Genomic DNA, 22,639 nt, shown 5'->3' on the forward strand with positions numbered 1-22,639 from the left:
TGGTGCCACCTAGTGTCTGCCCAATATTACTGCCTCCTCGGGATTCCTTTGCAAAGAGGGTTTGGTGTGATAGGAGACTATTTCAGGTACAGTGGTGTCTTGGTTCTCAAACGCCTTGGTAATCAAACAACTTGGAACCCAAACACTACAAACCCGGAAGTAAGTGTTCTGGTTTGCAAACTTTTTTGGGAAGCCGAACGTGCTGCGTTTTGAGTGCCACACTTCTATTTTGAGTGTTACACTGAGGTCTGTCTGTTTTTGCTATTTTGTTTTTGCATTTTTGTTTTTGCGGCTCTTTTTGTTTTGTTTTTGTGACTGTGTGGAATCCAGTTCAACTGCTGATTGATTGTGTGACTGCAGTACATTTATTGCTTTCATTTTATGGATCAATGGTCTCGTTAGATAGTAAAATTCATGTTAAATTGCTGTTTTAGGGGTTGTTTTTGAAAGTCTGGGATTAATCCATTTTGCATTACTTTCAATGGGAAAGCATGCCTTGGTTTTGGAACGCTTTGGTTTGGGAACAGACTTCAGGAATGAATTAAATTTGAGAACCAAGGTACCACTGTACTCCGCACTTCAGTTTGTCCCACTTTTCTTAAAACAAACTCTACAAAAATTCTGAGCATGGACAGTACTGGGATAAGTGTGCACACTCAAGGCTGTGGTACTGCTCTCACACCACCCCATTCATTTTGAAGGAGAGAATATTGCTGATTGCTTGCCCCTGGCCTCTCTTACTAAAGCTGTGGGATATAATTACAGCCTCATATAAAACAGCATGCTTAGCTCTAGTTAATGGATGAAAGGGCTAAGACCATAGAGTAAGCTTTTTCCATAGACTCAACCAGGTTCTGCCCCCTCACCTCTGGTGGCAAACAGTTAGGAAGGTTCTTCGTTCGCTTTCTTTCTACTGTTTGTCTTCTTCCAACATGTGAACTTGTCCAGATAGGATGTGTGTGAGCTTGATCGCTCCAAGCTCAGACCACTTGTTCAGAAACGTTTTACTATATTTTGTAACCCAAAATGTCTGCCTGTGTTTTCTTGCTGTGGCATGGAAAAATGCATGAATCTGACCTTTGGAAAGTTTGTAAGTAAAAACCATTTTAACATACCCAGCTCTGTGGTCTATTCTATGCTAAGAGGGTAGAAAGGGGAAGTGTTGTAAACAACTTAAAACAGGATATTTAGTAGGGAAAAAAGATATAATTAATGACAATGGTAAAAAAGGAAATGCGGAAATTAATAATGACTACGAAAGATTTACGGAAAAGCTGAAGGAAGTCCAAAAAGAAAGATTTGGAAATTGAAATGTGAAATTAATGTATGTTTTGTTTTGTTTTGTTTTGTTGTAAATTAATAAAAATCATTTATATATATAAAAAAAAACCAGGATATTTAGTAGCCCATATTCCCACACTTTTCTTTGCTGCATGTTTTGTGTTTCGAAACTTCTGCTGGGGCTCTCTTTTAGGGATCCAATGAATTCTTCTTTTATGATAACCAAATAACTGACACATACCATGCTTGTACTGGCTGCATTTAATGCAATCCAAGACCCAGTAGGCCAGAGTTCAAGACCCCACTCAGCCATAAAGCTTACTGAGTGACCTTGGGCCAGTCAATACTTCTCAGCCTCACAGGGTTGTTAAGGGGAAAATATGCGGAAGGGGAGAACCATGCACATCACTTTGAAATTTTTGGCAGAAAACGGGATATAAATGTAATAATAAATCTAGCTGGTAAAAATGTAATTATAAATGTGGAAAGGGGACTGTATGGCCCTCCAGGTGTTGTTGAGCTCGAACTCTATATGAGGTTCTGAACTTTGGCCTTTGTGCAGAATGTGAATATCCCCACTAAAGCTAAACTTTTCACACCCATTTCCATACAAAATTTCAATTTATATTGCTGACCTTTGTTGCTGTAATGCAGAGGCAAGGATACGAAGCTGGGAAAATGCTTTCCAAAGATTTATTTATTGCATAAAAGTTATATCCCACTTGACTGTAAAAAAAGCAAGCAAGCCTCTAAGTCAGGTACCCACAAACTCGGCCCTCCAGATGTTTTTGGACTACAATTCCCATAATCCCTGACTACTGGTCCTGTTAGCTAGGGATGATGGGAGTTGTAGTCCCAAAACATCTGGAGGGTCTGAGTTTGGGGATGCCTAGTAGTTCACAAAAAGAAAACAGAGGTATCAATTATCACTATAATTCTGCTTCATCTCGAAGAGTTGCGGCCCTTGGAGAGTCAACCTTGGCTTTCAGGCAGGTCTTTGCAAGGCAGTAGCAAGCCCTTTCTGCGGAAACGAAGCTTTATAATTCCACATAATAGGTTCTTCTGCATCTTTTCAGACATCTCTGCGGGACACAAAGCATTTGGTGTTAGCGGGAGCTGTTTTTACTGGTGGAGGATAGCTCAGTGTGGTTGTGAATGGGTGTCCTGGAAGACCTTCCCCAAAACCACATGTGCAGGTAATGACATTTCTGAGGGTGTACTGGTTTTGTTCTGACCCTGCCAACCAGTGGTTGAGAACCTGTGGCTCTCCTGAGGTTATTGGACTACAAAACTCCCCGACTTCCGGGTTGCTGATTTAATTAATAATTGGAATACAAAAAGCGAGGTGGGAGGAGGTCGAGGAAATAAGTTACTGAAGGATGGAATTTTGAAAAATGGAAGTATTTTCCTTTTTGAATGTCTTTGCTTGTTGTTGTTTTTTGTTGGTGGGGTGGGGGGGAGGTTTTCTATGTACTTTTTAATTTTTTTGTTTTTTATTCCATTGTATTTTGTCTTTTTCAATTTTCTGTGTATTTGTGAAAAATGAAATAAACATTATTTTAAAAAAACAACAAAAAACCTCCCATGAGCCTCAGCCAACATGGCCAATGGTCAGAGTTTATGGGACCTGTAATTTAGCAACATCTGGAGGGCCATAGGTTTTCTACCCCTGGCTGAAACAGCTTGGAACTGGGTTCCTGACAGCCTGCTTCCATACGTACCTGCCCAGTTGTTAAAGCCTTCTTCAGAGGCTCCATTCAATGTCCCTACCTTGGAAGGTGGGTTGCAAGCCAACAAGAGACAGTGCCTTTTTAGTCAGGGTGCCTCATGTCTAGAACTCTCTCCCTTGTTTATAGTTGCCAGTTCCCTTGGCCTTGGAGATTTTACATGAACAACTGGAAAAGTGGGTTTCTCCTCCCCTTTAGCTATCAATGGGATATTTTCCTAAGTTTTGTTCCTCAACCAAACTGCCGACTCTTTTATCTGCATAAGGCCTCATCTGCAATATACATTGAAAGCAGGATCGTACCACTTTATAAAGTCATGGATATACAGAGAATCCTGGGAAATGCCGTCTGTTATGGGTTGTGAGAGGAGACCCCATATTCCCTCACAGGGCTACACTTCTCAAAGTCATTTAACAATCCTGCTCCCTTCCCAGGGAACTCTGGGAAGTGTAGCTCTGAGAGGGGAATAGAGGTCTCTTAATAACTCTCAATGTCCTTAGCAAACTACATCGCCCAGGATTCTTTGGGGGGGGGGCATGGCTGTTTGAAGTGGTATCAGATACTGCATTACACGTCTTGTGTAAAGGTAAAGGAGCGCTGACAGTTAAGTCCAGTCGCGAACGACTCTGGGGTTGCGGCGCTCATCTCGCTTTACTGGCTGATGGAGACGATGTTTGTCCACAGAGTTTTTCCAGGTCATGTGGTCAGCATGACTAAGCCACTTCTGGCGAAACGAGAGCAGCGCACGGATACGCCATTTACCTTCCCGCTGGAGTGGTACCTATTTATCTACTTGCACTTTGACGTGCTTTAGAACTGCTAGGTTGGCAAGAGCTGGGACCGAACAACAGGAGCTCACCCCGTTGCGGGTATTTGAACCGCCGACCTTCCGATCGGCAAGCCCTAAGCTCAGTGGCTTAGACCACAGATGGGGCCTAAATCAGGGGTGGGGAACATGTGGCCCTCCAGATGTTGCTGAACTAGAGTCAATCCTAACTATTGACTATGCTCACTGGGAGTAACAGGTCACATGTTCTCCATCCTAGGTTTAAATGTTGGTGCGTTTCATATCAACGATTTCATATTTTTATAATGTTTGAAAAGAGGAACTCCTGGTGACTGAGAGGGTCCAAATATTTTCAGTCAAGAAAATGACGATTTCTCCACATATATAAAAAAAGAATTATGGAGGAAAAATGTTCTCCTTTGCGCTACACTCCTATTTGAGTTCACAATGTATTGTGATTATTTCACATTTATAACCTGCCTGTCGCCTCCAAGGGGTGCCTAGGTGATAGTGGCGCAGTAACCCATCTTCCGTAAGGACTGGGAGGGTGTAGGCGCTGTTATGTTGACTTAGTTGTATTCAACCAAGTCTTCCTCAGGGTAGGCCCGTTGAAGTTTAAGGAACCTAAGTTAGTAATTTCCATTCATTTCAACAGGTCTTCTCTTCTGAACTAACTGCCAATGTAAAAATAGTATTGAGTCCCTTGAATCAAATGGGACAGTGTAGTGGCATAAACTGAAGTAAACCACAATAAACCACAATCCATAAACCACAATCCAACCCAAATTAACCACTTTTTAATCCCCATTATTTCCAGGATTTTAATCCCCATTATTTCCAGGATAATCCCCATTATTTCCAGGATTCCATTATTTGTGGGACGCGGGTGGCGCTGTGGGTTAAAGCCTCAGTGCCTAGGGCTTGCCGATCGAAAGGTCGGCGGTTCGAATCCCCGCGGCGGGGTGCGCTCCCGCTGTTCGGTCCCAGCACCTGCCAACCTAGCAGTTCGAAAGCACTCCCGGGTGCAAGTAGATAAATAGGGACTGCTTACTAGCGGGAAGGTAAACGGCGTTTCCGTGTGCGGCTCTGGCTCGCCAGAGCAGCGATGTCACGCTGGCCACGTGACCCGGAAGTGTCTTCGGACAGCGCTGGCCCTTGGCCTCTTTGAGTGAGATGGGCGCACAACCCTAGAGTCTGGCAAGACTGGCCCGTACGGGCAGGGGTACCTTTACCTTTATTTCCAGGAGCAGATGCTTAAATTGCTCCCCAATCAAATCTTATCAAATGGATCTTTTAAATGCTTAATTTTGGCTGGAGAAAATTGTATTCCACCAAAAAAATTATACTGGTCCCATTGGACTACTTTCTCCCAACTCCCAACCAAATCTTTTCTTTCTCTCCATCCTTACTGATACTTACCTGTGAAAAAAAAGCCTTTCTCTTAATTCACAGCTCCTCCTTCCTTTCATATTCCTGTGTGGATAAGACATCTTCTTGGATTTTTTTTTAATGGCAAATGAAGGAGGAAATGAACTTATTATTATTATTAGTAGTAGTATTTTGATTTCTTACCAACCCTTCCCTGTAAGATCCCAGGGTGGGTTACAGCAATGAAATATAAAAATGCTTTCAACCATTAAAGTCGTAAGTATATGGTGGATGCTAAAAATAAGGACATAAGAATATATCTCCCAGGTGTCTAAGACCAGCATAAAAAGTTATGTCTTCAGCACATGACAAAAAACTAGGCAATGAAGGTGCCAGATGCAAACACACTTAGGGCTGCCTCAGAGAATTTCCCTTCTCCTGGGCTACCACCACCACACTGAGCTTCTGATCTATTTTTAATTTTATTTACAAAAATATTTAGATTTCACTCACCCATATGAGTTCAGACAGTGAGGTTCAGCTCTGAGGGCCTTCTGGCGGTTCCCTCACTGCGAGAAGTGAGGTTACAGGGAACCAGGCAGAGGGCCTTCTCGGTAGTGGCGCCCAGCCTGTGGAACGTCCGCCCATCAGATGTCAAGGAAATAAACAACTCTCTGACTTTTAGAAGACTTCTGAAGGCAGCCCTGTTTAGGGAAGTTTTTAATGTCTGACGTTTTATCCTATTTTTAATATTTTGTTGGAAGACACCCAGAGTGGCTGGGGAAACCCAGCCAGATGGGTGGGGTATAAATGATGATGTTGATGATGATGAAATACAATAAAATGCACATAAAGCAATGCAAAATAAATATAAAAACGACGGCAAGCAATTGAATAAGCCTGCAGCATAAACAAAAGACCTTCGAGAGATATCTGAGGTGAGAATGAGCTCCCCAAGCGAATATGTGCGCGAGTGAGAAATTTGTTCATGTAAAACCCAGATCATTGTGTTTTAACTGGAAAAAGCCATGCCTGAATGGTGGTGGGGGACATTTATTACTATCACAGAGTTGGAAGGGATCTGAGGGTCATCCAGTCCAACCCTCTGCAATGCAGGAATCTCAGCCAAAGAATCCATGACAGGTGACCATTGCAAGGAAAGCATTTGGCCCTGCCTGTTCCCCCTTTCCACTTACCTGGCTTTGATGCCCCTGATGGGAGTGTTTTCCAAAAACTGCACTGCTGAGCCGGCGATGGCTCCATCACACGGGGTGGGTCCGTGCTGAGGACAAAGAAGTTCTGCTGTGCCGGGTCGTAGACGGGCCATTTTGTTTCGTTGACATCGGAAGGAGTCGGGTTGCTGAGTGGGAAGCAAATAAATCATTGTTCAAATAGCACTGGTCCTGTGTGAGGCACATGATACACCACTCTGCTTTCTTAAAACAGTGTTAGACATGTGTGGAGTGCTAATAATAATAATAATAATAATAATATAATTTATTACTTGTACCCTGCCCATCTGACAGAGTTTCCGAAACAACCATGTTGAGTATCAGTGAAATACTTGACTCGTGTTCATAATTAAGCTAGTGTAATGTTGCCCCTTTTTTTGGGAGGGATAACATGCCTCCCATTTTCATCATCGTCAGCTATATATTCTAAACTTGGGTTAGAGCTCATTGAGCCAAAGACTAACGAGGCTGTGATTTCACAAAAGCATGTAGAGGAGGAAGAAAGAAGATTTCCAGTTAAAAGAGCAACCGTTTCCTTTTTACAGACCGCACAGACCAATGGATCTGTGATTCCATAATAAGAGACAGATTTGTGCACTTTCTGAGAAATCTGGTATATGCAAAGAGTATGCTGTGAAACTCAAGATGGGACGGCATTCCTAATATTTCAGAAAGTCCAAAATATTGGCTATTTTTGATACTAGATGGGAGTACTATTTCTGATACTGTTAATCCAATCTCCTTTTTAAAAAAATTATTTTAGACTAACCAGGCAGTAATTAAATTTGTTGAATTACTATAGGTAAAGGGTAAAGGGGACCCCTGACCACTAGGTCCAGTCGTGGCCGACTCTGGGGTTGCGGCGCTCATCTCGCTTTATTGGCCGAGGGAGCCGGTGTATAGCTTCCGGGTCATGTGGCCACCATGACTAAGCCGCTTCTGGCGAACCAGAGCAGCACACAGAAACACTGTTTACCTTCCCGCCAGAGCTGTACCTATTTATCTACTTGCACTTTGTGTTTTCGAACTGCTAGGTTTGTAGTAGCTGGGACCGAGCAACGGGAGCTCATCGCGTCACGGGGATTCGAATCGCCGACCTTCCGATCGGCAAGCCCTAGGCTCTGTGGTTTAACCCACAGTGCCACCAGCGCCCCCAGAATTACTATAATGTAACATATACTATTTTTCTTTCTTTCAAGGTGCATTTTCTTTATTGCAGTCTTATTTCATGGACTTGCATGCATTCCCCCCTCATTGTTTTTCTTTATTTGCAGTCATAAACAGTGGTTCATACAGTTGATTTTACCACCCCCGCCCCTGCAAAGCACCAAATGTCCATTTAATTACATTTAGCTTTTTAGTCATTTCAGTTAAGCAAAGTTCCCACCAATCGCCATGTGGTTTTGGAGGCCTGTAACTACGTTCTGTCGATGTCACGTATGTAATAAAACTGGTAGATTGAGAAGTAGTGATTTTCTTGTCCGTTTGACTCTCTCGTACACGAGTTGTCATCTTGTCCATTAAAATATTAATTTCCAGATTTGTGAAAACCAGATCTCAAAACTATACAGTGGTACCTTGGTACCTTGGTTCTCAAACTTAATCCGTTCTGGAAGTTGGTTCCCAAACCAAAACGTTCCTAAACCAAGACGTGTTTTCCAATAGAAAGTAAGGCAAAACAGATTAATCTGTTCCAGACTTTTAAAAACAATCCCTAAAACAGCAATTTAACATGAATTTTACTATTTTACGACACTATTGATCCATAAGATGAAAGTAATAAACAATGTAAAAAAGGTAAAGGGACCCCTGACCATTAGGTCCAGTCATGGATGACTGGGGTTGCGGCGCTCATCTCGCTTTATTGGCCAAGGGAGCCAGCGTACAGCTTCCAGGTCATGTGGCCAGCATGACTAAGCCGCTTCTGGTGAACCAGAGCAGCGCATGGAAACACCGTTTAACAATTGGAAACAGAAGGCTTGAGTTACAATGGGGGGACGCAAATTAGCAGCGCAACAGGAAACACAGGGGGACTCAAAACAGAGCACATTCGGCTTCCCCCAAAAAAGTTCGAAAACAGGAACACCTACTTCCGGTTTTGCAGCATTTGCATTCCATGTTGTTCGTGAACTAAGCTGTTCGAAAACTGAGGTACCACTGTAATGCAATTGCATTATAGCTAACGTGTGTGTGTGTGTGTGTGCATGTGCGTGCACGTGTACTTTGTACAAAATTTTGAAACGCTCCGCTTTCACACTAATCGGTTGCTCACTATCCCCAACAATAACGCAATGCACTGCCTGTTAATTGTGCAACTCTGCACTTGCAGAAACAACCCTTCTTGCAATCAGTGTTATCAGTGCATAGCAGCTTTTGGCGGTTTTGCCTGCTCATCGTGATTAGCTATTGGCAACCACCTGCCTCAACCCACAGGAGAAAGAAGTGTGGGGTTATAGAATAAGCAGAATAGCTACCTTGGTACAGTGGTACCTCGGGTTACATACGCTTCAGGTTACATACGCTTCAGGTTACAGCCTCCGCTAACCCAGAACTTTGCTTCAGGATGAGAACAGAAATTGTGCTCCGGCGGCAGCAGCAGCAGGAGGCCCCATTAGCTAAAGTGGTGCTTCAGGTTAAGAACAGTTTCAGGTTAAGTACGGACCTCCGGAACGAATTAAGTACTTAACCTGAGGTACCACTGTATAGAGAAATGCAAGCTAGATCTGGAGAGGTTGAGATAATGACATTATTTATAATTAGTATGAACACAAATTATGATACAGTGGTACCTCGCAAGACAAATGCCTTGCAAGACGAAAAACTTGCAAGACGAAAGAGTTTTTTGTTTTTTTAGTTGCTTCGCAAGACGAATTTCCCTATGGGCTTGCTTCGCAAGACGAGAACGTCTTGCGCCTTTTTCTTAAAACCGTCAATGCATTCCTATGGGAAACCATCAATGCATAGCCGTGCTTCGCATGACGAAAAATTCACAAGACGAAAAGACTCGCAGAACGAATTAATTTCATCTTGCGAGGCACCACTGTATCAGCTAACATTTTGAACACTGAGAATATCATAAATGCTTCCTAATCTTAGTTTGAGCTTGGCTTTTATACAGGCCACCCTCAACTTACCATTGCCAAAACCATAGCCAAAACATATTGGGTTCAGTGACAGGCAGGATTGACAAAGCATTTTGTCCTGGGCACCCACCCATTTTCCACCCCCTTTTAATTTGGGGTTGTTTTTTTTGCCAAAAATGTAAAGCTGAATGTGAGACTCTCTGGCATTAGTGTCCCTGTTTTCCAGGGAGAATCCTGGATTTACAGAAGCCGTCCTGGTTTCTGATGTAACCCCAGAATGTCCTGCTTTTCCTTACAACGTCCCTATTTTCATGGGAGAAATTTTGGAGGGTGTGGAGTTATGTGACCCCCTCAAGCCAAGGAGATAAGTAACTATACCAGGGGTAGGCAACCTAAGGATCTGAGGCTGGATGAGGCCCAATCGCTTTCTCAATCCGGCCTGCGAACTGTCTGGGAGTCAGCGTGTTTTTACATGAGTAGAATGTGTCCTTTTATTTAAAATGCATCTCTGGGTTATTTGTGGGGCATAGGAATTTGTTCATTTCCCCCCTTCAAAATATAGTCCGGCCCCCCACAAGGTCTGAGGGACGGTGGACCGGCCCATGGCTGAAAAAGGTTGCTGACCCCTGAACTATACAACCTTTAGAAGACATCTAAAGGCAGCCCTGCGTAGGGAAGATTTTAGATGCTTAATGGTTTACTACGTTTTTTATATACAGTGGTAGCTCGGGTTACATACGCTTCAGGTTACATATGCTTCAGGTTACAGACTCCGCTAACTCAGAAATATTACCTCGGGTTAAGAACTTTGCTTCAGGATGAGAACAGAAATCATGCTCCAGCGGCGTGGCGGCAGTGGGAGGCCCCATTAGCTAAAGTGGTGCTTCAGGTTAAGAACAGTTTCAGGTTAAGAATGGACCTCCGGAATGAATTAAGTACTTAACCCGAGGTACCACTGTATGTTGGAAGCCCGCCAGAGAGTCTGGGGCAACCCAGACAGATGGGCGGGATCTAAATAATAATACATTATTATTATGGAATAGGAAGCCCCTATTTTTATCGGAGAAATGCTGGAGGGTATGGAATGTGCACAAGTTGTGGGTTACCCATAAGTTTCATGTTTTCAATCTCAAAGCTAAGTCTTCGTACTCATAGAGAAGCGACTCTTTGTGCTGTTGAGGCCAGGGTGACTGAAAGGAGAAACCAAAAAGTTCTCTTACCCGCTTCGGGCAAACTCCGCCCAGTACCGCATGACACGGGGGATAAGCTCCAACTCTGCCTTTGTGTGCTTTTCCTTGGTTCCTTTCAACAGCGTCAAAGTTCCGAAGACATACGGGACCTCAGCTCCGTGGCTGGCCCCCAGCCATTCAGGCCAAACAGAGCCAGTGCTGCGGTGGCGGAATGTATAGACGTACACGGGGCTTCCAGCCTCTGTCACTGCTGTGGCGACATCCGTGCCTGGGCAGACGAAAAGGTAATCGCCACAGGCTTTCACCATGGCTGAACGGTACCTTGCTGGGCCTTCGGGTTCTGCCTGACTGTATCTTTCAGCTGCAGCTTTGATGAAGTCACTGGTTGCGTTGCGGACGGTGATTTGCAGCCCCTTCATCAGTTGCTCCCGGGTCAAAAGGCAGTCTTTGGTCGTGTTCAAAAAAAGTCTTGCATATAATACAAAGACAGACCCTTCGTCGGAGGTGGTACCAATCACGATAGGCTTAGCCGTGAAGTTCTTGGATTCTAGAAGCTTCCGCGGCTCATCGGTGAGGAATTCCCCATCCGTTGTCGGTGCAAAGGGTGGATTCAGAACCACCGTGGGGTCCACAACAAGGAACTGGGCGGTTTGGAACTCTGATGCGTTCTTTCCCTGCAAGCAACTCACCAAAGCAGGGACCTCTTCTTGAGCACAGCCCATATCTTTGGCCAGCTTCTGACTTCTTCTCCTGGCCTCCTCAGGATTCAGCCAAGCCCAGGCCGCGACGGAAGCTCCACTCTCTAGCACAGCACGATGGAAAAGAGGCTGGCTCCCTGGTGAGAGGAGGTGAAATGCAACAGAGGCTCCCCCAGCACTCACGCCAAAAATGGTTATCCGAGTAGGGTCTCCACCGAAGGCAGCTGCATTTTGCTTCACCCAAGACATGGCTAGTTGCTGGTCCATCAGGCCCATGTTCCCTGGGACAGCTGGTGGCAACGAAAGGAAACCTAGAGGCCCCAGGCGGTAATTCATGGAGACCACAATGACATTCTCCGCAGCAGCTAGGAATTCCGCATTGTATATCACTAGGGAGCTTGTGCCAACAAAATAGGCCCCGCCATAGATCCAGACAAGGACAGCGGCTGGCTTGGAGGGCCGAGGATGGGGCACCCAGACGTTGAGGTAGAGACAGTCCTCTGAGAGGGGCGTGTTGGCCGTCCATGTTTCGGCATCTGGAGTGCCGGAAATAACTATCTGGGGGCAGGAATTGCTGAAGTTGGTGGCCTCCAAGACCTGGCTCCATGGCTGATGAGGAACGGGCTTCTGGAAGCGCAGCTTGCCTACCGGGGGCTCAGCATAGGGGATGCCTAAAAAGGCCGTGACGTTGCCAGAGCCAGACGTGAGATGCTTCCCCCGGACTGAGCCACTGCTGGTCACCACCACCAAGTCATCTTCAGTGCCAGAGCTTGATTCCACCAGCGAAAGGATGAGGCACAAGAGCCAAGGAAGGAGATGGGGGGCCATTGCAGCAGCTGAAAGGGAAACGTCCCAGAAATTGCAGAATACATAGAACACGATATTTCAGAAGGAGAGTCCTGTTGGATCAGTCGGCTGGCCCATCTAGATCAGGATGCCCATGGGAAGCTCAAAAATAGGATCTGAGCACAACAGCACTCTTCCTTCTTGTGGTTCCCATAACACCTCTGAATAGCCAAAGTAGATTTTTTAATTTTAAAGCCTAGTTTTGGTTTTGAAGGACAGCTAGCTTGAAAGTTAAGAGCAGGGGAGCTGGAACCTATTCTTCCTCTGGAGGGCCGCAATCCCTCAGTGGTAATCTTCCAGGGGCCACCAGCAGTGATCAGGGCTGGAGCCAAAAGTAAGCAGGGTGTCTCTCCATCTCCCTTTCTGCAATCCCCTTTTATTTCTCCCCAACCCTGCTTCCTCTCCTTGCCACCCACACTAAGGGAAGGGCTGTAGCTCAATGATAAGAGCATCTGCTTGCATGCAGGAGGTCCAAGGTTCAATCGCCAGCATCTTCAGGTAGACCTGGGAAGGACTCCTGTTAGAGCCCCTGGGCAGCTGTTGCCTGTCCATGTAGCTTAGGCAAGACTAAGCTAAATGGACCAACCGTGCCACATCCTCTTGGCGAGATTTCTCCCATCACCTGAGGCAGGTGTGCCCAAGACAGTATAGACTCACCTCTCTCTCTTTTTCCTGGTGGGTTTTATTTTTTTATCGTTCTCAACGTGTTCGGTGTCTCCCTTGCTCCCCTGGAAAGGGATTTGAGAGACTGGTTGCAATGATTTCAAGAACAGTGATTCATCACATTATGTACACAGAGTGGGAGGAGACTACAGAACAAATGAAATGTTGGAAAAGGGTTGTTCTAGATGAAGTGGGGCGGTTGCGAAAGGGAAGTTTTTAATGTGTAACATTTTAATGTATTTTTAATCTTTGTTGGAAGCCGCCCAGAGTGGCTGGGGAAACCCAGCCAGATGGGTGGTGTACAAATTATTATTATTATTAATAATAATAATAATAATAATTCGTGTGCAAGAGTTCTCTGCCACAAGGCATGAGATCCTTTTGTACACAAGTGCAAAGATGCAAGACTGTATTGGGAAGTTTTTAATGTTTGATGTTTTAGAGTGTGTGTGTGTCCTGCCTGGAGATATTCCCGTCTGGCAAATTCACCCCTCCTTCCCTGAAGTTTGTACTTTACTACTTTTTATTAGCTGTTTTACAATTCATATGTATTTATTATCTAAACTTCACTATCATTAAATCTTCCAGTAACTGCTTATATTTCAAATCCTGCCCGCAACTACATGTATGGGGGACACTTTGACAGATAATCCATCAGTGGCTTCCATTCTTCCTTAAACATTTCGTCATTATGCCTTCTTAGTTTGGCAATTAATTTAGCCATTTCAACATAGTCCATCGGTTTCATAAGCCATTCCTCTGATGTTTTATTATGTGTTGGAACTGACCAGAATGGCAGGGGGACCCTACCAGAGGGGTGAAGGTGATGATGATGATGATGATGATGATTGCTGAGCACCATGCCAGATTTGATGGGAGTGCCTAAGCTGCTTTTATTCCATACTGTTTTCAGTGAAGAACTGCCTCTTTCACAACATTTGAACTGCTGGCATTGTTAGGTCCACCCTGGAACGAAGGACAGGGAGAAGCTCAAGAGAGCCTCTTATACCCCTTTGTTGCCCAACTGCAATACAAGAGCCCTGCAGGGCTGCCACTGTGTCTTACTCTCTGGCAGTTGCTGCCAGTACCTACCCACTTACTCCTGCGTATCCAGATGGGTAGGATCCATGATGCACTAAATTGGCACCTGTCAGTCTCAGCAGATGATGGCGGAGTGAGCCTCTGGGGTGAAGTCAAACTCTTTGAAGGTTGCAGCACCTACTGTGGCTGCAGAGACCAATACGAGAGATACACATTTGTTGCAGCTGGAAAAGACGAAGGCGTCCAGTTATGCTCCTGCAGATGCACCATGGTCTTTCTTCTCTCTGCCCTCCTCCCAGAGGTCATTCTCCTCTGGCCATTGCTATGAATACATGACCTGCCTGTCTGCCTCCAAGCACTGCGGTCATCTGCAAGGGATTCCCACATGTCAGGGTTGACGTTGCCATTTGCAGACATCTTTGTAACACAGTCAGTCTGCCAATGGTCCTGGTACCTGAAGCCCCATAGAGCATATCCGTGTAGCCATGACCAAGCCAGCGTAGACGTCGCTGACACAGGAGTGCAAACATGTTGGGAATGTGGACTTGGGAGAGCACGTTTGTTTGAAACTCTTTCCTGGTAGGATCCTTGCACCTACGGGACTGCCTCTCCTGGTATGTCCCATGGAGGAGCTTAAGGTCCATAAATAGCAACACCCTAGAGGTCCCAGGCCCTAAGGAAGTCAGATTAAGAAGAGAAGAAGAGTTTGGATTTGATATCCCGCCTTTCACTCCCTTTAAGGAGTCTCCAAGCGGCTAACATTCTCCTTTCCCTTCCTCCCCCACAACAAACACTCCGTGAGGTGAGTGGGGCTGAGAGACTTCAAAGAAGTATGACTGGCCCAAGGTCACCCAGCAGCTGCTTGTGGAGGAGCGGAGACGCGAACCCGGTTCCCCAGACTTACGAGACTACTGCTCTTAACCACTACACCACACTGGCTCTCTCTGGTTGAGATTAGCCTCAACCAGAGCCAGGGCCTTTTCTACACTAGCGCCGGCCTGGTGGAATGCTCTGTTTCATGAGACCAGGGCCTATAAGACAGAGTTGTTCCACCTGGCCTTTGGCTTGGAATCAACTTGATCCTCTAGCCCTTTTTCTTTTTTTCCTTTCTCCTTCTGTGATGGAACTCCTATTTGGGGACTTCCCTGGCTTTTTTCTGGCCCATGTAGGACCATTCTGGATAGTTAGCCTTGGTGAAGACTTGACGTTTTCATCACCAAAAAAGTTTTTGATTTGAGTTTCTACTGAAATGAGGCTGCATTTTAATGTTGTGTTTTAATCTTGTTTTTTAAGTTGTATTTCAATCAATTGTTTTTATATCTGGTGTTAGCTGCCCTGAGCCCGGTCTTGGCTGGGGAGGGCGGGGAATAAATAAAATTATTATTATTATTATTATTATTATTATTATTATTATTATTATTATTATTTCCTGTCCAGCAACAATTCAAAATCTTCCTGACGCAGCGCATGTGGAAGGTACTGAAGTGTCACTCCTGATGGTTATAAGTTCATGACTCACTTCCATAGAGTTTCACCACTGTCAAACCTGTCTCATTCTGAAACCTTTCTTTCTCTTTTTCTGTTAGATTATTTCCTGTCCAGCGACAATTCAAAATCTTCCTGATGCAGCGCATGTGGAAGGCACTGAAGTGTCACTCCTGATGGTTATAAGTTCACGACTCACTTCCATAGAGCAACATGCTCAGCACACAAGCCTGGCAGAGCTTCATCTTGGTATTGGATGCTGGCATCACATTCCCCCAAACCCTTTTGGAGAGGTGAGCCATTGCCATAGCTGCCTTGCCAATAGGCTTGTCCAGCTCAGCCTCAAGGGAGAGATTGCTGGTTATGGTGGAACCCAGGTAGACAAAATCGTCTACCACCTCCAGCATGTGATCACCAATGGTGATGCTGGCGATGTCCTGACTCAGCCTGGTGGTAGGCCGAACTCCCTGCAGGCTTGGACAAAATGGCGGGCGAGTCTCTGTAGAGTTTCCTCGGTGTGCACTGTCAAGGGTGCGTCTTCTGCAAACAACCTCTCTCAGATGAGGACCTGCCACACCTTGGTCTTGGAGTGGAGACGTGCCAGGTTGGGCAGACTCCCATCACTCCTTGAATGGATGAACACACCATCTTCAGTTGAGCCGAAGGCATCTGAGAGCAATAGGGAGAAGAATATGCCAAAGAGAGATGAGGCGAGAACACAGAGACCTTTGCAGCTGACAAGATCAAAGGCCTTTGTAAGGTCCAGGAAGGCGATGTACCAGGATTGTCTCTGCTCTCAGCATTTCTCCTGCAGCTGGCATCCTGTAGGCTTTCCCTACAGTGCTCAACAGGGAGATCTCAGCAGTGTTGGAAACTGAGATTTGAAAGCTAGGAGCTAAATGGCACCATAGAGGTTATGGGCACAACAACAGAATGTCTAGGCACGCTTTTTAAATAACAAGAATACAAAGCTGAAAATGAACTGCAGCTATTATGTTCATTTTTCACAGGGTCTAGTCCTTCCCCTGCCCACCCCCCTTTAAGAGGCTCTCTTCTCTTGTTTTCAGAGAGTAGCTGGAAGTGGGGAGGCATAAAAAGGCCCTCCTTTCCTTCCACTCTGCAGTTTTAATCTGAATTCTTAGGTGTTGTACTGTGCCCAAAGCACAGGAACTGCTTGTGCTAATGAAATTCCCTGTCACAAAATGCACCTAGAACAATGGGAGTTTTGAACACTGGCTGTCAGTCATGGCAGTCACCTTAGTTCTGGTAGAAAGTCACAAAGCTGGGGTTGCGCATGTCTTGTGGCACAGATTCTTTTTTTTTATATATAAATATTTTATTCGATTTTACATACAAAACGGCAAAGCAAAACAAAAACAACGAACAATACACCAAAAACATACAGAATTACACAAACATAACATACTACAGACAACAGAAATAAAAACAATCTTATCTTCATATTGATCTTGCATTAACTTGTTTCTCTGACTTCCCCGAGTCTCCCTTCCCTGTATTCCAATTCATACAATTAAACAACAAATCCCTTCCCTCTGTCATATTTAACCTCCTTTCTTGATTTGAATGTCTTAATATAGCTTATTCAATGCTTAGAACTTAAGATGTTGGGTCTTCTAATCTTTAAAGTTTTACTCCAATAACCTTATACATTCAATCTGATGTTATTTTAACATTCATTAATCTTGTAGTGTTTCTGTAAATAGTCTTTAAATTTCTTCCAATCTTCCTCCACCGTCTCTTCTCCCTGGTCTCTGATTCTGCCAGTCATTTCTGCGGATTCCATATAGTCCATGACTTTCATCTGCCATTCCTCCAGCGTGGGTAATTCTTGTGTCTTCCAATACTTTGCAATAAGTATTCTTGCTGCTGTTGTGGCGTACATAAAAAATATTCTGTCTTTCATACGTACCTCTTGATTGACCATGCCCAGGAGAAAGGCCTCCGGTTTCTTCGGGAATGTGTATTTAAACACTTTCTTCAGTTCATTATAGATCATCTCCCAAAAGGTCTTAATCCTTGGGCATGTCCACCAAAGGTGAAAAAAGGTACCTTCAGTTTCTTTACATTTCCAACATTTGTTATCGGGCATATGATAATTTTTTGCTAGTTTGACTGGTGTTATGTACCATCTGTATATCATTTTCATAATATTTTCTCTTAAGGCATTACATGCCGTAAACTTTAACCCAGTGGTCCATAACCGTTCCCAGTCGGCTAGCATTATGTTGTGACCCACATCTTGTGCCCATTTAATCATTATTGATTTCACTTCCTCATCCTGTGTATTCCATTTCAGCAGCAGATTATACATTCTTGACAATATCTTAGTTTTGGGTTCTAGCAATTCTGTTTCCAATTTTGATTTTTCCACCTGGAAGCCAATTTTTCTATCCAATTTATATGCCTCCATTATCTGATGATAATGGAGCCAATCACGGACTTTACTTTTTAATTTGTCAAAACTCTGCAGTTTCAATTTATCTCCATCTTGTTCTAGTATCTCCCAATATTTTGGCCAATTGGCCTCCATATTGAGTTTTTTGACTGCTTTTGCTTCCATCGGAGATAACCACCTTGGAGTCTTGTTTTCAAAGAAATCCTTATATCTAATCCATACATTAAGCAATGCTTTCCTGACAATGTGAATCTTAAACATTCTGTGAACTTTAACCTTGTCATACCATAAGTAAGCATGCCACCCAAACGCATTATTGAATCCTCCTAAGTCCAGTATATCTGTGTTTTCAAGAAGTAGCCATTCTTTCAGCCAGCAAAAAGCTGCTGCTTCATAGTAAAGTTTCAAGTCTGGCAGGGCAAAGCCTCCTCTTTCCTTTGCATCTGTTAGTATTTTAAATTTTATTCTTGGCTTTTTGCCCTGCCAGACGAATCTGGATATATCTTTCTGCCACTTCTTGAAACAGTCCATTTTATCAATAATCTGCAGTGTCTGGAACAAAAATAACATTTTTGGCAATACATTCATCTTTATCACAGCAATATGACCTAACAGTGAGAGTTTCAGATTAGACCATATATCTAGATCTTTTTTTATCTCCATCCAACATTTTTCGTAGTTATCCTTATATAAGTTCCCATTTTTTGAAGTCATAATAATTCCCAGATATTTCACTTTTTTCACCACTGTCAAACCTGTCTCATTCTGAAACCTTTCTTTCTCTTTTTCTGTTAGATTATTTCCTGTCCAGCGACAATTCAATATCTTCCTGATGCAGCGCATGTGGAAGGCACTGAAGTGTCACTCCTGATGGTTATAAGTTCATGACTCACTTCCATAGAGCAACATGCTCAGCACACAAGCCTGGCAGAGCTTCATCTTGGTATTGGATGCTGGCATCACATTCCCCCAAACCCTTTTGGAGAGGTGAGCCATTGCCATAGCTGCCTTGCCAATAGGCTTGTCCAGCTCAGCCTCAAGGGAGAGATTGCTGGTTATGGTGGAACCCAGGTAGACAAAATCGTCTACCGCCTCCAGCATGTGATCACCAATGGTGATGCTGGCGATGTCCTGACTCAGAATGTTGGTCTTCACCAGCCTGGTGGTAGGCCGAACTCCCTGCAGGCTTGGACAAAATGGCGGGTGAGTCTCTGTAGAGTTTCCTCGGTGTGCGCTGTCAAGGCTGCGTCTTCTGCAAACAACCTCTCTCAGATGAGGACCTGCCACACCTTGGTCTTGGAGTAGAGACATGCCAGGTTGGGCAGACTTCCATCACTTGAATGGATGAAAACACCATCTTCAGTTGAGCCGAAGGCATCTGAGAGCAATAGGGAGAAGAATATGCCAAAGAGAGATGAGGCGAGAACACAGAGACCTTTGCAGCTGACAAGATCAAAGGCCTTTGTAAGGTCCAGGAAGGCGACGTACCAGGATTGTCTCTGCTCTCAGCATTTCTCCTGAAGCTGGCATCGTGAGAAAATCATGTTGATTGTTGACCTCCCAGCTCTAAAGCCACACTGTGGCTTAGAACAGATGCTGTCAGTGACTGTAGTCTGTTGAGAACTACACTGGCAAAGGCTTTCCCTACAGTGCTCAACAGGGAGATCTCAGCAGTGTTAGAAACTGAGATTTGAAAGCTAGGAGCTAAATGGCACCATAGAGGTTATGGGCACAACAACAGAATATCTAGGCACGCTTTTTAAATAACAAGAATACAAAGCTGAAAATGAACTGCAGCTATTATGTTCATTTTTCACATGGTCTAGTCCTTCCCCTGCCCACCCCCCTTTAAGAGGGTCTCTTCTCCTGTTTTCAGAGAGTAGCTGGAAGTGGGGAGGCATAAAAAGGCCCTCCTTTCCTTCCACTCTGCAGTTTTAATCTGAATTCTTAGGTGTAGTACTGTGCCCAGAGCTCAGAAACTGCTCGCGCTAATGAAATTCCCCGTCGCAAAACGCACCTGGAACAATGGGAGTTTTGAACACTGGTTGCAGTCATGGCAGTCACCTTAGTTCTGGTAGAAAGTCACAAAGCTGGGCTTGCACATGTCTTGTGGCACAGATTCTTGTTCCCGACACCGGAAGAAGAGGCTGTGCAGGTGTGTTTTGAGGGAGGAATTGAGGCCTTCTGTCAGCGCTTCTGCTGGGATTCTGTCCTATCGTGGTGCTATGACAATAGCTATGAAATACAGTGGTACCTCGGGTTACATACGCTTCAGGTTACAGACTCCGCTAACCCAGAAATATTACCTCGGGTTAAGAACTTTGCTTCAGGATGAGAACAGAAATCGTGCTCTGGTGGCGCGGCAGCAGCAGAAGGCCCCATTAGCTAAAGTGGTGCTTCAGGTTAAGAACAGTTTTTGATTAAGAACTGACCTCTGGAATGAATTATGTACTTAACCCAAGGTACCACTGTAAATAAAAACCCACATGCACTTTTAAGGGTGGTATTCAAGTAAATTTTGTTCAGACTTAAGACCCATGGCTAAGTTAGGGCTATTAGTTTCAATAGGTCACCTAGACTGTGCTGTGATCGTAATAAGAATGATGATAATGATAACAACACGTTCATTTGACAACGCTGAGTTGAAAGAGGACGATATCGTGCTAGGGTGATGATGATGCAACAACAAAAGCATTCAGCAACACGCACAGGTTGCAATCATAATTCCACTGCTTCTACTACGATGATGGTGCTGTTGTTGCTAACACCACCTGCTCCAAATTACCGTACTTTTCTGTGTATAAGACAACCTTTTTTACCAAAAAATAAAGTATAAAATGGGGGGGGGGTTGCCTTATACATGGGTAGTGCCTTTTTTCTGATGTGCGATTGGTTGTTGCAGCGAGCAGGAGAGTGTCAGTGGTGATTGGGCAGGTGACAGGTGATTGCGGCAACGTCCGCTGTGTATTGGCTGGTGCTGCGTCAATCGGGAGTGCCTTGCGTCTGCTTTTGCTGATTGGGCAGACGGTAGGTTGCTTTACTGACACGTGTGATTGAAAGTGGTGCTCTGTAGGGTGTTTCTTTGCTAACTGCCTCCCAAAGAAGAGCTATAGAAATGTTTTGCTTCCCTCCTCCGCAAAAAAAAAGCTCAACAACTCTTGGCAATCTCCCCCCATTTTCTTAATTTTTAGTCCCCCAAAATAGGGCTTCATCTTATACATGGGGAGTCTAATACAGTGGTACCTCTGGTTACGTACTTAATTAATTCCAGAGGTCCGTTCTTAACCTGAAACTGTACTTAACCTGAAGCACCACTTCAGCTAGTGGGGCCTCCCCCTGCCGCCGCACGATTTCTGTTCTCATCCTGAAGCAAAGTTCTTAACCTGAGGTACTATTTCTGGGTTAGCGGAGTCTGTAATCTGAAGCACATGTAACCTGAAGCGCATGTAACCTGAGGTACCACTGTACAAGGAAAAATATGGTAAATGGGGAATTGAGCAACACACACACATTTAGGCTGCAATCCTAATCCTCGCTACTACAAAGATGACCACAATGATGATGATGATTTTGGTAAAACATCTCTTTCCAAGGAAAGGGAGATTGTGCAAAGGGAGAGAACAGCAGAAACATTGAGCAACACATACACACACCCTACCATTTCTCCAGAATTATTTCTTCTCCCCCACAATTATCATCGCATAAAGTATTCTGGCATAAGTGGGGGCAGTATTCAATGCTAATTCTACTCTGAGTAAACCTATTGAAATTAACAGACCTAATTAACTTGGGTTCAGTGATTCCGCAAAGCAGTGAAATTGAACGCCAGCTTGAAGACTCCAAATTTAAACGAAAATCTCCAAACTCAAATGCAAAGAAAACTGTAGAGGATAGTTAGCAATGTCGACAGAAGCCCCCAAAACTGGGACCAGCAGAGCAGATGGCAGAGAGGCGGACACTAGTTTATTTATTTATTGAATTTGTATACCGCCCTATACCCGGAGGTCTCAGGGGGGGTTCACAAAATAAAATCAAAATATAAACAACGCAACCCCCCCCCCAAAAAAAACCACACACACCACATTTCCAAAGGGCATAGGATGACAATCAAATCAACCAAAAGTGTGGTTAAAAAGGAAAGTTTCTGCCTGGTGCCTAAAATAATGAAGGTACCAGGTTAACTTCACTGGGGAGACCATTCCAAAGACGGGGAGCCACTGCAGAGAAGGCTCGTTTTTGAGTTGCCACCCTCCGGACCTCTCAAGGAAGAGGCACACAGAGAAGGGTCCGGGTAGGTTCATATGGAAAAAGGTGATCCTTGAGGTATTGTGGTCCTGAGACATTTATAGGTCAAAACCAGCACTTTGAATTAGGCCCGAAAACTAACTGGTAGCCTGTGCAGTCATGCCAGGATTGGTGTAATATGCTCAAACTGTTCTGCTCCGGTGAGCAACCTGGCCGCTGAATTCTGCACTAGCTGAAGTTTCAGAACCATCTTTGGAGGCAGCCCTAGGCATAACACATTGCAGTAATCGAAGCTTGAGGTTACCGGAGCATAGGCAACAGTAGTTAGTCTATCCCTGTCCAGTAGGGGTGTAGCTGGGCCACCATCTGAAGCTGAAGGAAGGCACTCTGGGCTACTGAGGCCACCTGAGCCTCGAGCGACAGCAAAGGATCCAGGAGGACTACGAACCTGCTCCTTCAGAGGAAGTGTAACCCCATCGAGAACAGGCAATCTCCCACCCATCTGGCCTAGGGAACCACCCACTTAACAGTACCCCAGTCTTAACTGGATTGAGCTTCAGTTTGTTGGCTCTCATCC

The 22,639-nt window shown here is 44.6% G+C and overlaps 1 protein-coding gene across 6 annotated transcripts; it reads right to left on the reverse strand.

Moving 5' to 3' along the window:
- Window positions 1-1,960: 1,960 nt before the first annotated feature.
- Window positions 1,961-13,014, reverse strand: LOC310670411 (cholinesterase-like). Of its 6 annotated transcripts, none has more exons than XR_014507565.1 (5): window positions 12,870-13,014; window positions 10,699-12,202; window positions 6,360-6,523; window positions 5,211-5,268; window positions 1,961-2,361 (listed from the first exon to the last, which is right to left on the reverse strand). XR_014507565.1 is itself a non-coding variant. In XM_083425735.1 (5 exons), exons 2-4 carry the CDS (start codon window positions 12,192-12,194, stop codon window positions 5,261-5,263), a joined length of 1,668 nt encoding a protein of 555 aa, XP_083281861.1. In that variant the 5' UTR covers window positions 12,195-12,202; window positions 12,870-13,014; the 3' UTR covers window positions 1,961-2,363; window positions 5,215-5,260. The 6 variants fall into 6 exon arrangements, 5 of the variants coding, with proteins under 5 accessions (XP_083281861.1, XP_083281859.1, XP_083281860.1 ...); XM_083425735.1 differs by having other exon boundaries at window positions 1,961-2,363; window positions 5,215-5,268; XM_083425733.1 differs by having other exon boundaries at window positions 1,961-2,363; window positions 5,215-5,285.
- Window positions 13,015-22,639: the final 9,625 nt, after the last annotated feature.

This window comes from Podarcis tiliguerta (genome assembly GCF_965153285.1).
Source record: "Podarcis tiliguerta genome assembly, chromosome: 2".
NCBI classification, from domain to species: domain Eukaryota; kingdom Metazoa; phylum Chordata; class Lepidosauria; order Squamata; family Lacertidae; genus Podarcis; species Podarcis tiliguerta.

Bases quoted from the DNA above. Each gene is read 5' to 3' on its own strand.
- LOC310670411 (XM_083425731.1), bottom strand. From the start codon at position 12,194: ATGGCCCCCCATCTCCTTCCTTGGCTCTTGTGCCTCATCCTTTCGCTG. The intron at 6,524-10,698 runs GTAAGAGAACTT...CTTCCCACTCAG, and splicing joins GCGGAGTTTGCCCGAAGCGG to CAACCCGACTCCTTCCGATG. The intron at 5,289-6,359 runs GTAAGTGGAAAG...AAAAAATCCAAG, and splicing joins ATCAGGGGCATCAAAGCCAG to AAGATGTCTTATCCACACAG.